General features: G+C 40.0%; 1 protein-coding gene and 1 non-coding gene across 2 annotated transcripts in view; one reads left to right on the top strand and one right to left on the bottom strand.

Annotated features, from left to right (window-relative positions):
- Positions 1–2,621: 2,621 nt before the first annotated feature.
- Positions 2,622–4,893, bottom strand: MPLKIP (M-phase specific PLK1 interacting protein). The gene is made up of 2 exons (XM_011376702.2): positions 4,503–4,893; positions 2,622–3,482 (listed from the first exon to the last, which is right to left on the bottom strand). The coding sequence occupies exons 1-2, from the start codon at positions 4,839–4,841 to the stop codon at positions 3,282–3,284; spliced, it is 540 nt and encodes a 179-aa protein (XP_011375004.1). The 5' UTR covers positions 4,842–4,893; the 3' UTR covers positions 2,622–3,281.
- A 92-nt stretch (positions 4,894–4,985) lies between these two features.
- Positions 4,986–15,268, top strand: part of LOC105303227 — a 37,021-nt gene continuing 26,738 nt past the window's right edge. Inside the window, exon 1 of the transcript XR_002776567.1 lies at positions 4,986–5,396. This is a non-coding gene — a transcript (uncharacterized LOC105303227). The remainder of the gene's footprint in view (positions 5,397–15,268) is intronic.

Below are 15,268 nucleotides of genomic sequence, written 5' to 3' on the forward strand. Positions count from 1 at the left end.
AATAATGAACTTGGCAAAGGTTAATAAAAAAAATGTTTTGCCTAAGAATCTTAAACATGCTCTAGGAAATATAAAACCATGAACTTACCTCTAAAATATGACCTTTCAACTTAAAGATGTAATGTTAATATGTCAGAAATAAACATGAAACTTTTAACTTCCTCTTCCTTGAAATCATACAAATTATGCTGAGACAGGTTTGAGATATATACATTGGGCTCTTTACAATTATTGATAATGGTGAAGACAGTTTGCTTGATAGCAGATTCATCAAAATCCATCATGCTTTTATACCAATCTTGAACATTTTAATTCTAAGATAGATGAGGCAAGCGACCTTCTGTTACTTAAAAATAAGGTGCCTTTCCCTCATGCTCTCTTTGCTTTACTTTCACACTATTCACCCACAGGAGAAATGATTTTTTTGAATAAACGAGAGATAAAAAAGGCAAGGTCATTAAACAAAAACTGTCATCATTCTATCTCCCTACTTGACAACACATCTAAATTCTGAACATCTCCATGTGGGCCAATATAACCCATTCCAATATAACACTTCACCCATAATGAAAATACACAAACTTCCACCATACTTCCTTGGTAGAAAGGAAGGAAAAGTCTGTTTAGGTTAAAGGGAAGGGACATAATTCCCTTTCTTGGGAGGGTAATGGCAAGGTTATAGTGGAGTATGTGAGATCTGAAATACTACTGGGATTATTTTTGAAAAATATAACCTGCTATAGATTTCTCTTGTAAAGCAGGGATGGGTGATTATAAAAAGGCAGAAGAAAAAAATGGAGAACTGGCATAAACCATTGAGCATAGAAATATTCTTTAGGCAGATCAGTTTTAACAAGAGTACATATGGGAATTGAGAATCTGGTGCTGGATCCCCTTAATGCTATCTAAGCCTGCACATTCTTTGGAAAGTTGAATATCCTAGGAGTATACATACTATTGTTTGATGACCCAGCTATAGATTATTTTTCCATTCTTTAATTATAAGAATATTTAAGATGCATACTTAACTAAATTTTTCTAACAAAATTATTTAGCATTTCTGTAGACATAAAAATATTCTAGAAAACTAAAAAAATCATTTTTCATTTAAAAGAATAATCCATTTCTTTCATTCAGCTAAACAAAAATAGGCTAATAATAGAAACAACCCAAAATATCAATGTCGAAAGAACTTTGCTAACTGAATATCTGACCAACTAGAATGCAGTAATGCACCTTTCCTGACAACAACAAAAAAAGTTTCTCTTAAAATTATTCAGACATCTGGAAATAGATGTTGGTAACTTGGCAGGGGAAAGAAGTTACATTTAGTTGTTTAACATTACCCTCATAAAGTAGTAAAATAAAATAAACATAAACCATTATAAGTTATAATTTGAGAATTTTCTAAATATTGTATGACTATGTTAGCACAAAAATCTTCCCTTTCTTGTCTTTGCCATCAACCCAATGATCTCAAGAGATGGTTTAATAATTATTTCCAAAAGCCATTTCCTAAAGATAACACTTCTTACCTACGAAGTTCAATAAAAGGTTTACAAAAGTGTTCTATTAGCTCTAATTTTCATCACATCATGACCTCAAATCATCTGGAAAGATGGTAGGGAAAAAAGACATTTCCTTTAAAATATTGGGAAAAATTATTAATTTACTATCCTTTTAATATACAGGAGATAAAGGCAGAACAAACATAGCAGCTAAAATTGGAATGTCTGCATTCAGTTACCAAAATAGTTACTAAACACCTACTATTTTCCAGGCATCATTCTAAGAGCTGAGGATATAGGGGCGAATGAGAAACAGCTATAATTTATTGAGTACTTACTATGTGCCAGGCTCTGGCCTAAGAGTTTCAAATGTAAATCCATTTTGTTCTTAAATGCACCTCTATTACATGAGTGGTATTAATTTCATTTTACATATGAGAAAACTGAGGCATAGAGAAGTTATATAACTCATCCAGATAGTAACTGGCAGCAGTAGTCCTGGGCATCATAGATTTTATTAATCTAAAATCCTTCCCTTCTCATTTTCTTTTTTTGCCTCTGTGAAAGACCTAACAAGTAGAACTGGGTATGGCTCAAATAGGTAGTATGACCATTTCATTTTTAGACATTTCTGTGAATGCTTAAACACAAATTAAGCTAGTTCTATTTTCATGTATTGTGACCTTAAAATATCTAAAAAGCCTGGATGTTAAGACTTGACTTTAAATAGCTGGCAGAAAAAAAAAGTCTCTTCTCTATTACTGTAGGTAAATATACATAGCATTCCATCCTGTGGATAACCACTTCTCTACTCCAGGTAGGCTTAGTGGGGCTGAAGATCACAGGACTCTGTCTCATAATAGGAGTGGGTCCATTGTCCAAACTAATTAGGCCTTACTACTTTGGTCATAGTTATTGGATCAGGACTGCAGAAACATAATCTGAGCATGGCCAATCTGTCTTTCTTGGGATTGACAGACTTGGGAAATGTCTTCTTCACAATGAAGTGGTTTGAGACTGCTGGTAGCCATCTTCCTTGGCCTCAAGAGAAAATGACTACAATACTGAGAGATGTAGAGAAATTCAGACAAAAAATATTGCAAGAAGTAAGTGTATCTTTGCCCTTTCCAGTTAAATCTGTATGAAGGGTATCAAAACTCTTTTACTTAAGCTTGTTTCTCTGACTTCCAATCAAGTTTCAATGTATTTTTACAAAACCATTACATAAAATATGTGCATAGAACAATGGTTGTAAGGAACGGAAATCTCCTTTAGTCTTTTCCTTTACCCTTCTTTCCCTATGAACAAATATAGAACTGTCTACAGCTCAGAGGATGGTTTATCTATTTTATTTTCAAAGTAGTTGGCAAAACATTTACCTATGAATTCTAACTAACTGATTACAAAGCATTATTTTAATAATTCTACTTCTTTAGCATATGACAGAACCACGATTATAGCTGGAAAGACTAAATGTTTTAAGACAATGGAAAAATATTAAAAGACAAATGTCCATTATATAACCAAGAATGCTAAATATTTGGAAAATGTAAATCTTCTAAAATGTAGTAGGCACTTCCAGAACTAAATATTGCAAATTATCCCACCATATGTCTTTTCTACTACCAACAATATTTGATAAGATGAAAAATACCAAGAAGACCCAAATAATTATTCAAAGTCACCATGTTAGGGTTTAACGTAATTACACAAGTATAAGTTTTGTCCAAGATGTTCCTGACACATGAAGCTTCCGGTTGAATTTCAGAAATGTTAACAAAAGTATCTTCCTTTTTTGCCTGTGAATGTTTGAGTATTGCTGTATCGTTGGCTTATATCCACTACAGATACTGGTTCTAGGCCAGCCCAAGGGTCTTCAAGCATTGAAGGCTTGAAATAACTTTCCAACTCATTAGACATTCTTTTTTCTCTACCACGCCCTGATCCAAAAGGTGTAGATGTCCTTGGAGAACCCTTTAGGAAGAAAACCATCAGTTAATAGAGATAACTTGTACTTTTTCTTTAAAAGCTAGCCGGGATCACACTGTTAGTTAAATGTTGTGCTTTAAACTGAAATATGTTCAATTTTAAGTTTTCCTTCAATGTAGTGTTTTTGTTTTTAAAAAGTATTTAAGCAAATTTGATATGCTGGTTTACTAATAATTCCATGTCCACTGTCACCTCAAATACTTCTAGGTTTCTAATGTAACTTTGCAGTTCTCGTATTTAATCGATTGGTGATTAAATAATTGTATTTCAATTTTTTCCTCAAATTTCTATATTTTTTTCTGGATAAAAATTAAAACTTTTTAACCCTACAGCTTCAAAATTCCTAGAACTTTGCCATCTCACTAGCTCCAGACTCAAAGAGGTGGAGTTGGTTTAGCGTAAGAAAGGTGGAAAAGCACCGAATACATGCAAGTCGTAAACCACAGAAATCCTAACACACCAGAAATAGTCATTTCCCGTATTCATTCTCACTGAGGAATGGGAAACTTCCCCTATTGCAACGGTTTTTCCTTGAGAAGGCTTGGAGCAGAAGCCAGTGTAGTTCGAAAACAAAGGCGCGGGGGGCGGGGGAGGGCGGGGGAAGGGAAAAAGTGCTAGCAGTAGCAAGGCGGTAACAGCCTATAACCAATTCTATAACCTAGATGAGCTACATGCTGGAAATTCATTCGCTTTTTCCACTCGGAGACCCGGGGCTCAGAATAAAATAATTTTCTGAGACCATTTGGCAAGGCTCCTGACAAAGGAGAGGGAATTAGGGAAATTTGTGAATGAGTGGCAGTGTAGCGGCTAAAACCACGAGGATTCTAAAAGTACAGTTCTGCCACTTTCCAGGGTGAAAAAGAAAGTTACTTAACTTCTCTGAACCTCAGTTTATTCACCTGCAAAGCGGGGCTCACTTCATAGAGGATTAAACAAAATAATCCACGTAAAGGGATTATTAGTACCTTGCCTGCCATACAGTAAGAGCTCGGCAAACGCTATTACCTGGGGGTGGGTCTGCTGCTGCCCCGGGGAGTAGCCGAATTGCTGCTGGGACCCAGCGGGGGACCTGGAGTAGGAGCCAGAGTAGCCGCCAGAGGATGGCGACCCGAACCGGCCCCCGGGGAAGCTGCCGCCGTGTCGCGGAGAGTGGCTGCTCCCGTAGGGCCTAGACCGGGGCCCGTACGGCGATGTGTGGTGCGGGCTCCCGTATCCGTCCCGAGGGGAGGGCGGTCGTGGTCCGCCTCCGCCTGGGGTACCCCGGAAGCTGCTCCCACTACCCCAACCTCCTACCCCCGGGCCGGGGTAAGGAGGAGTCGGGGGTCGAAAATTCTGTCGATGCATATCTGGAGATGAAGACGAAGACCTCACAGTCGCGTTCTACCCCCGGAACTGTCCCGACTAACCCTTCAGAGATCTGTGGTTCTTAACCAAAACAGTCCTCCGCCCGCCAGAGCGGTACCACACATTGGTTCCGGCCTCATAAAGATTCACTGGGAGCAAGGGTATAAGTGGGTTATTGAATTGAGTATAGAAAGAGCGAATTTAAGTGAAGGAAGGAGGAAGAAGGGGATAAAAGAATGGCTGCAGATCCGGCCTTTGTACTGTCTTCTCGAGACCGACTGACCAGACGCCTGCCCAGCGAGTGGTGCAGATCGGGAGCGCTCAGCCAGGCGCAGCCCCTCCCGGCCGGCAGGGGGCGGGGTCTGAGGTGTCCGTGGGCGCCCCCAGCGGCTGCGGGCCGCTCATGCAGTGTGTTCTGTCTCAAGCGGTGACCCAGGGTATCTGAGAAGCGTGCGATGCTGACGACAGTGGCGAGGGGCGCAGCTGTGCGGAGAACCGGCCTTCTCTCGGGCCCAGGCGGCAGAAGGGAGCTGTGGACCGGTTCCCCGAAGTCAGGTACCCTCCGAGACTCAATCCGTGCGGCAAAGGGGATCCCAGCCACAGTCTCCTACCACATGAGGCGCCCTAAGTAGAGGGCCCGAAATTTCCTCAAGTTTCTGCTGCTCCGGCAGCCTGCACTTGTCTTTCTATCTCCACGCGCCATGGCTCCGTGGCCTCACCGCTGGCCTCGCCCGGCTCTCCCGCCGCCTGGGGGTCATCCTGCCCGGTGTCCAGGCCCAGGAGCTCGCTTCTGCGGTTCCGACCCCGCGTGCGGTCATACTGGCAGAGGTCTCGCTTTTCTGGGTTAACCCTACCCTCCCGTTCCCCAAGTTTAAAAAACTTAAAAAATTTACACCTGGCTGCATTTCAGAAGGGAGTGCAGACTGCATCTTTAACTTGAGAGGCTGTGCTAGCAAATGCCGGACTTTACTCCCTTCCTCGGATCAGCAGGTTAGGAAGCTGGCTAGGAAAAAGGGTTACTGATTTTCAAAGAGAGCAGTCTTTGGCCAAAACTCTTAAAATCTTGATTCTTTCACAGACTTTTAAGTTATAAAGAAAAATGTGATAATCCAATGACACCTAATGCAAAACACACCTTTGTACCAGACAGCTGGCCGATAATCTGTTTAGAATTTGAAATTTAGTTTTACTACAATTTTATAGAACTTTCTTTACTCTTTCAGAATTTGAGAATGATAGTTACGTAGTTCTGAAATCAGCTTGTAGGAAACAGAATCCTAAAGAACTTTAGGACCCATTCAGTCTTAGCCTTATGGGTATTCTGGACCTGTGATTTTTCAGCCTATACATACACATTCTTGCAACTGCCATTCCATATGTCTTTGACATGTTTCGTGATATGCCTGACTGAAGAGCTTGATGTCTTCTCTGCCTCCATCCTCTTTGATGAATGGAGATCCACAGTTTTTTTGTTTTTGTTATTCTGAGGCAATTCAGTTCAGCAAATTTCTCCTTTACAAGCAAGTTGTAGAATCAAGGCAGAATAGTGTCTTCAATTGTTTTGTGATGCAATTAAGGACGGAGGACCCTAGATTATCCTCTTTATTATATATTTCTGTTCTGGCACAAAATTCTCCGTTTTGGACATTGTCTTTGGTGCTTAGCTTAATGCCTGGTACTAAATTGGACACTCAAATATTAAATGAACGAATTGGGCACATCATATTCATCACTGATTCCATCTGTTGTCCCTTTTATATCACCAGCCAATCTACTTTTCATGGGAAGAAGGGAGCAGAAAAATGAAGGTGGTGGGAACCCAAATTATCTCTTAATTTTTTTATAACTGGCAAATGATTTGCAGAATTGAGTAATATATTGTAAGTTGTCCTTTTAGTTGGCTTACACTTTCCTATAGTGATAGCTTGCTATCTTCTACACATGTGAACTTTCATTAGAAAAAGAGGGAAATAAATACATTTGAAAAAATTTTTTTGGGTTCTCATTTTTTTAAAAAAATTATTTTATTAGTTTTAAGTATACAGTATATTGGTTAGACATGTCTATGGTTTATAAAATGATCCCCCTAATTACTCTTTCTCTCCTCTGGCTCTCTACCTCGCCATTACATTAATACTAACTGCATTCCCTATGCTGTGCTCGCCATCCCCTTGACCAACTATCAACTACTATTTCGTACTTCTTCACCCCATTCTCCCAGCCTCCCAATCCCCCTCCCCTCTGGCCCATCACCACATTGTCCTCTATATTTGTAAGTCTGTTTTCGATTAGTTTGTTCTTTTTGTTCCGTAGGTTCCACATATAAGTGAAATCATATGATATTTATCTTTCTCTGTCTGACTTATTTCACTCAGCTTAATAACCTCTAGGTCCATCCATGTCATTGCAAATGGTAGGATTTCATTTTTTTAATGGCTGAGTAATATTCCATTGTATATATAAACCATAACTTCTTTATCCAGTTGTCTGTTGTTGGGCATTTAGGTTTCTTCTATATCTTGGCTATTGTAAATTGTGCTGCCATGAACATATGGGTACATAGATCTTTACAAATTATTGTTTCAGTTTTTGTTGGATAAATACCCAGAAGTACAACTGCTGGGTCAAAAGGTATATCCCTTTTTAATTTTTTGAGAAACCTCCAGACTGTTTTCCATAGTGTCTGTACCAATTTGCAATCCTACCAACAGTGTATGAGAGTTCCCTTTTCTTCACATCCTCTCCAACACTTGTTGTTCTTTGTTTTATTGATGATACCATTCTGACAGGTGTGAGGTGATATCTCATTGTGGTTTTAATTTGCATTTCTCTGATGATTAGTGACCTTGATTATCTTTTCATATGTCTATTGGCTATCTGTATGTCCTCTTTGGAGAAATGTCTGTTCAGGTCTTCTGCCTATTTTTTAATTGGATTTTGTTGTCGTTGTTGAGTTGTATGAGTTCTTTATGTATTTTGGATATTAACCTCTTATATGTATCATTAGCGAATATCTTCTCGCAGTTGGTTGTCCTTTTGTTTTGTTGGTGGTTTCCTTTTCTGTACAAAACCTTTTTAGTTTAATGTAGCCCTATTTGTTTATTTTTTCTTTTGTTTCCCTTGCCCAAGGAGATATATCCAAAAAGAAATTACTATTAGCAATATCAGAGCATTTACTGCCTGCGTTTTCTTCTAGAAGTTTTATGGTTTTGGGTCTTACATTTAAATATTTAATCCATTTCGAGTCTATTCTTGTATATGGTGTAAGAAGGTCATCCACTTTCTTCCTTTTGCGGTCAGTCTTTCTTCTGTATCTGTACAATTTTCCCAACACCATTTATTGAAGAGACTCTCTTTACTCCATTGTATATTCTTGCCTCTTTTGTCATATATTAACTGAGTGGATAAGCATGGATTTATTTCTGGGCTCTCTATTCTGTTCCATTGATCAATGTATCTGTTTTTATGCCAATTTCATGCTGTTTTGATTACTATAGGCTTATAGTATACTTTGATATCAGGTAGTGTGATACCTCCAACTTTGTTCTTCATTCTCAAGATTGCCATGGCCATTCGGGGTCTTTTTGGTTCTACATAAATTTTAGGATTATTTGTTCTAGCTCTCTGAAAAATGCCTTTGGTATTTAGATAGGGACTGTACTGAATCTATAGATTGCTTTGGATAGTATGGCCATTTTAATGATGTTGATTCTTCCTACCCATGAGCATGGCATATGCTTCCATTTATTTGTATCTTCTTGAATTTCTTTTTTCAATGACTTATAATTTTCTGAGAACAGGTGTTTTACCTTCTTGGTAAATTTGATTCCCAGGTATTTTATAGTTTCGATGCAGTCGTAAATGGGATTGTTTTCTTAATTTCTCTTTCCGAAAGTTCATCACAAGTGTATAAAAATGCCACTGACTTATGAATATTAATTTTGTATCCTGCTATTTTACTGAATTCATTGATCAGTTCTAATGGTTTTTTGGTGGAATCTTTAGGGTTCTTGATATACAGTATCATGTCATCAGCAAATAATGAGAGTTTTACTTCTTCCTTTCAGATTTGGTTGCCTTTTATTTCTCTATCTTGTCTTCTTGCTGTGGCTAAGACTTCTAATACAATGTTGAAGGGGAATGGTGAAAGTGAGCATCCTTGTCTTGTTCCTGATCTTAAGGAAAATGCTTTTAGCTTTTCTCCATTGAGTTGTGATGTTAGCTGTAGTTTTGTCATAAATGGCCTTTATTATGTTGAGGTATGTTCCCTCTGTTCCCACTTTGCTGAGGGTTTTTATCATAAATGGATGCTGGATTTTGTCAAATGCTTTTTCTGCATGTATTGACATGACCATATGGTTTTTATTTTTCGATTTGTTAATGTGGTGCATCACATTAATTGATTTGCGGATATTGTACCAACTTTGCATCCCAGGAGTAAATCCAGCTTGATCATGGAATATGATATTTTTAATGTATTGCTGAATTCGGTTTGCTAATATTTTGTTGAGGATTTTTGCATCAATGTTCATAAGAGATATTGGCCTATAGTTTTCTTTTTTTGTAATGTCTTTGTCTGGTTTTGGAATTAAGGTAATGGTGGCCTTATAAAAGGAGTTAGGGAGACTTCCCTTTTCTTGAATTTTTTAGAATAGTTTGAGAAGAATAGGTGTTAATTCTTCTTTGAATATTTGATAACATTTGCCTATGAAGCCATCTGGTCCAGGACTTTTGTTTTTTGGGAGGTTTCTGATTACTGATTCTATTTCATTGGTGATAATCAGTTTAGATTTTGTTTCTTCTTGACTCAGTCTTGGGAGATTGTATGTTTCTAAGAATGTGTCCATTTCTCCCAGATTGTCCAATTTGTTGGCATATAATTGCTCATAGTATTTTCTTATGATCCTTGTATTTCTGTGGAGTCCATAGTTGTTTCTCCTCTTTCATTTCTGATTTTATTTATTTGAGTCCTCTCTCTTTTTTCTTTGATGAATCTGGCTAAGGGTCTGTCAATTTTGTTTATCCTTTTAAAGAACCAGCTCTTGATTTCATTAATCTTTTGTATTGTTTTTTTAGATTCTATTTCCTTTTTTTCTGCTCTGATTTTTATTATTTCCTTCCTTCTATTCACTTTGGGCTTTGTTTGCTGTACTTTTTCTAGTTCTTTTAAGTGTAAGATTGGATTGTTTATTTGAGCTTTTTCTTGTTTCTTGAGGTAGACCCGTGTTGCTATGAATTTCTGTCTTAGAACTACTTTCTCTGTGTCCCATAGATGTTGAGTCATTGTGTTTTCATTTTCATTTGTCTCTAGGTATCTTTTTATTTTTTCCTTGATCTGATTAATAACCCATTCAGTAGCATGTTATTTAACCTCCATGTGTTTGTGTATTTTCCAGTTTTTTTTCTTGTAGTTGATTTCTAGTTTCATACCTTTGTGATCAGAGAAGACGGTTAATATGATTTCAATCTTCTTAAATTTATTGAGACTTGTTTTGTGTCCTTACATGTGGTCTATCCTAGAAAATGTTCCATGTTCACTTGAGAAGAATGTATATTTTGTTGCTTTGGGGTAAAATGCTCTGAAAATGTCTTTTAAATTTACTTGGTCTAGTGTGTCTTTTAGACCCGTTATTGTTGATTCTGTGCCTGGAAGATCTGTCCATCGGTGTCAATGGGGTGTTAAAGTCTCTTACTATGAGTGTATTACTGTTGATCTTTTATGTCAGTCAATAATTGCTTTATGTATGTAGGTGCTCCTGTGTTGGGTGTGTATATGTTTATTAGGGTTATGTCCTCTTGATTTATCGATCCCTTTATCATTATTAATGCTTTTTTTGTTTCTTCTTATAGCTTTTGTTTTAAAGTCTATTTTATGTATCACTACCCTGGCTTCTTTTTTTTCATTTCCGTTTGCATGAAATATCTTTTTCCATCTCTTTACTTTTAGTCTGTGAGTCTCATTTGATCTGAAATGGGTCTCTTGTAGATAGCATATGCATGGGTCTTGTTTTTTTATTCATTCAGCTACCCTACTTCTTTTTATTGGAGCATTTAATCCATTTACATTTAAAGTGATTACTGACAGGTACATAGTTACTGCCATTTTATTATTCATATTTGTTATTTCCATTTTCTTTTTTACCCCTTCTCTTTTTACAGAAGTCCCTTTAACATTTCTTGTAATGCTGGCTTATTGGTGATGAATTCCTTAAGCTCTCACCTGTCTGGGAAGCTCTTTATCTCACCTTTCATTTTAATCAAAAACCTTGCTGGGTAGAGTATTCGTGGTTGTAGATTCTTATTTTTCATAAATTTGAATATTTCTTGCCCGTCCCTTCTGGCCTGCAAAGTTTCCACTGAAAAATCAGCAGACATTCTTATGGGAGTACCCTTGTAAGTAACTAGCAACCTTTCTCTTGCTGCTTTTAAGGTTCTCTCTTTGTCTTTGACTTTTGGCATTTTAATTATGATGTGTCTTGGTGTAGGTCTGTTTGAATTCCTCTTGTTCAGGACACTTTGTGCTTCCTGAACTTGTATGTCTAATTCCTTCTCCAGGTTAGGGAAGTTTTCTGTCATTATTTCTTCAAATAGATTCTCAATCCCTTGTTCTCTGTCTTCACTTTCAGGTATTCCTATGATTGGGATATTGTTACACTTCATGTTGTCCCAGAGGTCTCTTAAACTATCCTCACTTTTTAAAATTCTTTTTTCTTTTTGTTGTTCTGATTGGGTGTATTCAGCTACTTTGTCTTCCAATTCGCTGATTCAGCCTTCTGCTTCGTCCAATCTACTATTGAATCCTTCTAGTGTATTCTTCATTTAAGTTTTTGTATTCTTCATTTCTGTCTGGTTCCTTTTAAAGTTTTTTATGTTCTTTTTAAAGCTTACTATCTCTCTGTTGATGTTCTTATTGTGCTCATCCATTTTCCCCATAAGTTCATTGAGCATCCTTATAACCATTATTTTGAACTCGGTCTCTGGTAGGTTGCTTGCCTCCATTTCATTTTCTGGAGTTTTCTCCTGTTGTTTCATTCGCGGCATGCTTCTTTGTTTTCTCATTTTATTAGCCTCTCTGTGTTCATTTCTATGCATCAGGAATATTTTTTCATTTCTCAGCCTTGGCCAGATGGCCTAATGTGGAAGATGTCCTTTGTGGCCCAGTGGCGCACTCTTCCTGATCACCCGTGCCAGGGGCTCTGGACTTGATCTTTGTGTGGGTTGTATGTGATCTTCTGTTTTCGCCAAGCCTTTATTGTTGTCACTACAACAGTGGATGGGATTAATGCTGCAGCTGATTGTGGGAATTGGCTGCACCCACAGAGTAAGAGTTGCTGTGTGGGGGCTGACCCCACTGAGTGGGATTTGCCTTAGTAGGCTTGTGTACTTGTTGCAACTACCCTTTATGTGAACTGCTTATGGGGCTAGTCAGGAGTTGCTCTGTTGTGGTCTGATGCCAGCCTCTGGATGCGTTGGTTTTGTGGCCCCTTGGGAGGGGCTCCCCTGTACGCAAAGATTAGCTATTGCTTTTGATTATTCAGGGCTACCTGGTAGGAACTACAAAGTGATCTGCAGATGATTGTTGCCTATGCTGGATCTATAGGTAAGTGGAAAAGACAACGCTGTAGGCAGCAGTCGGTTATCCTCTGTCCCTGACCTAAGGCAGTTTAGCAGAGGGACCAGTGCTCCTCCAGATTTGACACTGCCTGTCAGTTGCCTGTAAGTCTCTGAAACTGGATGAGCCTTTGGGTGATATGCACGTTGGGTGGTGGTGCAGGGATCCCGAGAGTCTCTTGGATCTATTGAGTAAATTTCCCCCGCCACTGCGGTGTCAGTTTACATGCTAACACTGTCTCTGTGGCTCTTGTACAAGTTTCCAATCATAGCAAGGTCAGCTGTTGCCTACCTCAGGCCTGAATGCGTCATCCCAGGGCGGGGGCAGCTGCCTATCTATGTGCTGCGGACGCATTGTGTATTGAATGGGGCAGGAGCTCAGGGAGTTGAAGGCTGTCAGGCCAATACAGACCCCTGCAATCCTCTCAAGAGATATTGCAGCTTGTACAGGCAGCAGTGGTCTGCCCACAACTGTTTACTCTGAAATGCGCTCAATGCACTAGCCAAGGTCTGTTGCCTGTGCAGACTACACAACCCCAAAGCCAAGCAGGGTATGGGAGGCTGCCTGTCAATGTGTTGCAAGAGGTGACACCCGATGGAGGAATTCAGATGCTTAGACAACTTTGTTTGGAAGAAGGAGAATTTATTGTCAGCGGAGAGTGTGCGGCATTCAACAGACCCAAAGCACAATCTCCCCTTGGTTAGATTTCTTACAGCTTATATACCCTTGCAATGTCCATGCAAGTAGCGCGTGATTACTTTGAGGTTTTACATGTCCCTCCTTACTCAGAGTGGAGAGGGAGAGTTTTGGGTCGGGGGCTGCAGGGAAGGGATTTCCAGACCCTTGGTCTTACAGATTGTTTGCTTTCTAGAGTCTGAGACCTTGGTGTTATCAGCACCTTTATTGGATTCTTGAACAGAAAGACAGGACTCCTAGGCTTACAGACAGGGAGCAGCATTCATTGATGTTGGTGCCTGCTCAGCGGGTTCCTTATCCAAAGGCTGAGCTCTCGCTTGAATGCTGCACACTCTCCGCTGGCAAACAGTTCCACAGTCTTGACATTCATATACAGCTACAGAGATAGGGAGGGGGCTGGAGAATCCTTGAGGTGGGGTATGCAGCTGTGGAAAACATGTTAACTGAAGAGCATAGGACAGAATGGGGGAAGAGAGAGCAGTTTTAACCGACTGAGTAGGTTATTTCTGCAGGCCCTTTCCTTTGCATCTTTTTTTTTAACTTTCAGATGCCTCCTCTCCTCTTTCAAATTGGCTGTGGGCACTTTGTGGCTTGGGTGAAATGGGATCTTGGGGAGACAAGGGCTGTCAGGCCAATACAGCCTATTTTGCTGCAACTTCTGTGCTTGGGAGTTCCTGCCATAGTCACAGATCACAGTGAGACCAACTGCCATCTGGGGCAGTCCCACAGACCCCTCCGATCTGACACATTATTGCAACTCTTGCAGGCAGCAGAGGTCTGCTTGCCACTGATTTCTGTGCAGTGCCCACCCTGTGCTAGCCAAAATTTGTTGCTTGTTTGGATTAGGAGATGGGTTGTGGAAAGGAAGGGCTGTGGCAGTTCACTGTCAATGGACTGCCTGGGGACATTTGTAGGGAGGGTGCAGAAGGGTCTCAGAGAGACAGTGGTAGCCAGATCAATACAGCCTCAGTCTTGCTTCAACTTTGGTAACCATTTGTGCATTCCTGCAGAAGTCCCAGATCACAGCAAGACCAGCTGCTGTCTGGGACTGGCCAACAGATTCCTGAGATCTGCCCAAGTTCATGATGGCAACTGTGATCTGCCAGAAACTATCTTGGAAATGTGGCTCACAGTGCTGGCACCAGCTATGAATGCTTGGCCTTGAATGGGCGCGGAGCTTGGCAGCCATCCAGCAACAAAAGCCCCTGGCAATCTGCAGGTTAGGTGGGGTGGGCTGATCCCCTCAGGCCAGCGCTTCCTAATGGCCCTTGGGAGGGGTCTGCACAGACAAGCTGGCTCAGTCTGTAGATTGCCCGGTAGGGAGTCCAGACTAAGACACAATGGTGGTTGCCTTTCCAGCCTGCATTCTGGCGCCTGGTAATGCAGACTTTCTCGGTATGGATCCCAGGTGAGCCTCTGACCCACCGCTGGTGTACTGAGTGAGTGTCTGCAGGTCAGAAAGCCTGAGCGTGGGTCCTTTAAAGGAGTGTCTAAGGTTTCAGTCTCCTTCCATCTCACCCAGACGGCTGGAATCTCCTCTGCTTTTTATAGTCAGAGTTATTGGAATCTTCTCTTCTCTGGGTTGGGGAGCCCCCACATCAGACCAGGACCCCCCTCTTCTTTGAGAGAGCCTTTGCAGCCTTGCTTTCCCTCCTGGTGATCCTCCACCACCCATGGGTGTGGGTCCAGCCCCAATTTGTGACTTTGACCCTCCTATTGGCTTCGATGTAGCTCCTTCATATTATCAGACGTTGGTGTTACAATCAGCTGGACTTCAGGTAATTCTCCATGTTGATTATTTTATAATTTGGTTGTAATTTCAATACGGTCCTGGCAGGAGGAGAACCCTGCTTTTACCTAGTCTGCCATCTTCCTTCTCTCTAAATATTCTTTTTTTTAAAAAAAGTATTTGTTTTATGGGTGAAAATCTTCATGTTTCTGAGTATATCAATAACAGGTTTTTTTTTTAAGGTGGTTAAATTTGTATATAGTAAAATTCTCTTTTTGCTATATAGTTCTATGAGTTTGGAGAACACAGAGTTATGCAGCTGTCACCATAATTAAATCAAAATTTGTAGTCATTCCCTCTCTTTATCCCCAGTCTCGGTCAGCTTTGATA

Source organism: Pteropus vampyrus, unplaced genomic scaffold (assembly GCF_000151845.1).
Source record: "Pteropus vampyrus isolate Shadow unplaced genomic scaffold, Pvam_2.0 Scaffold302, whole genome shotgun sequence".
Lineage (NCBI taxonomy): Eukaryota > Metazoa > Chordata > Mammalia > Chiroptera > Pteropodidae > Pteropus > Pteropus vampyrus.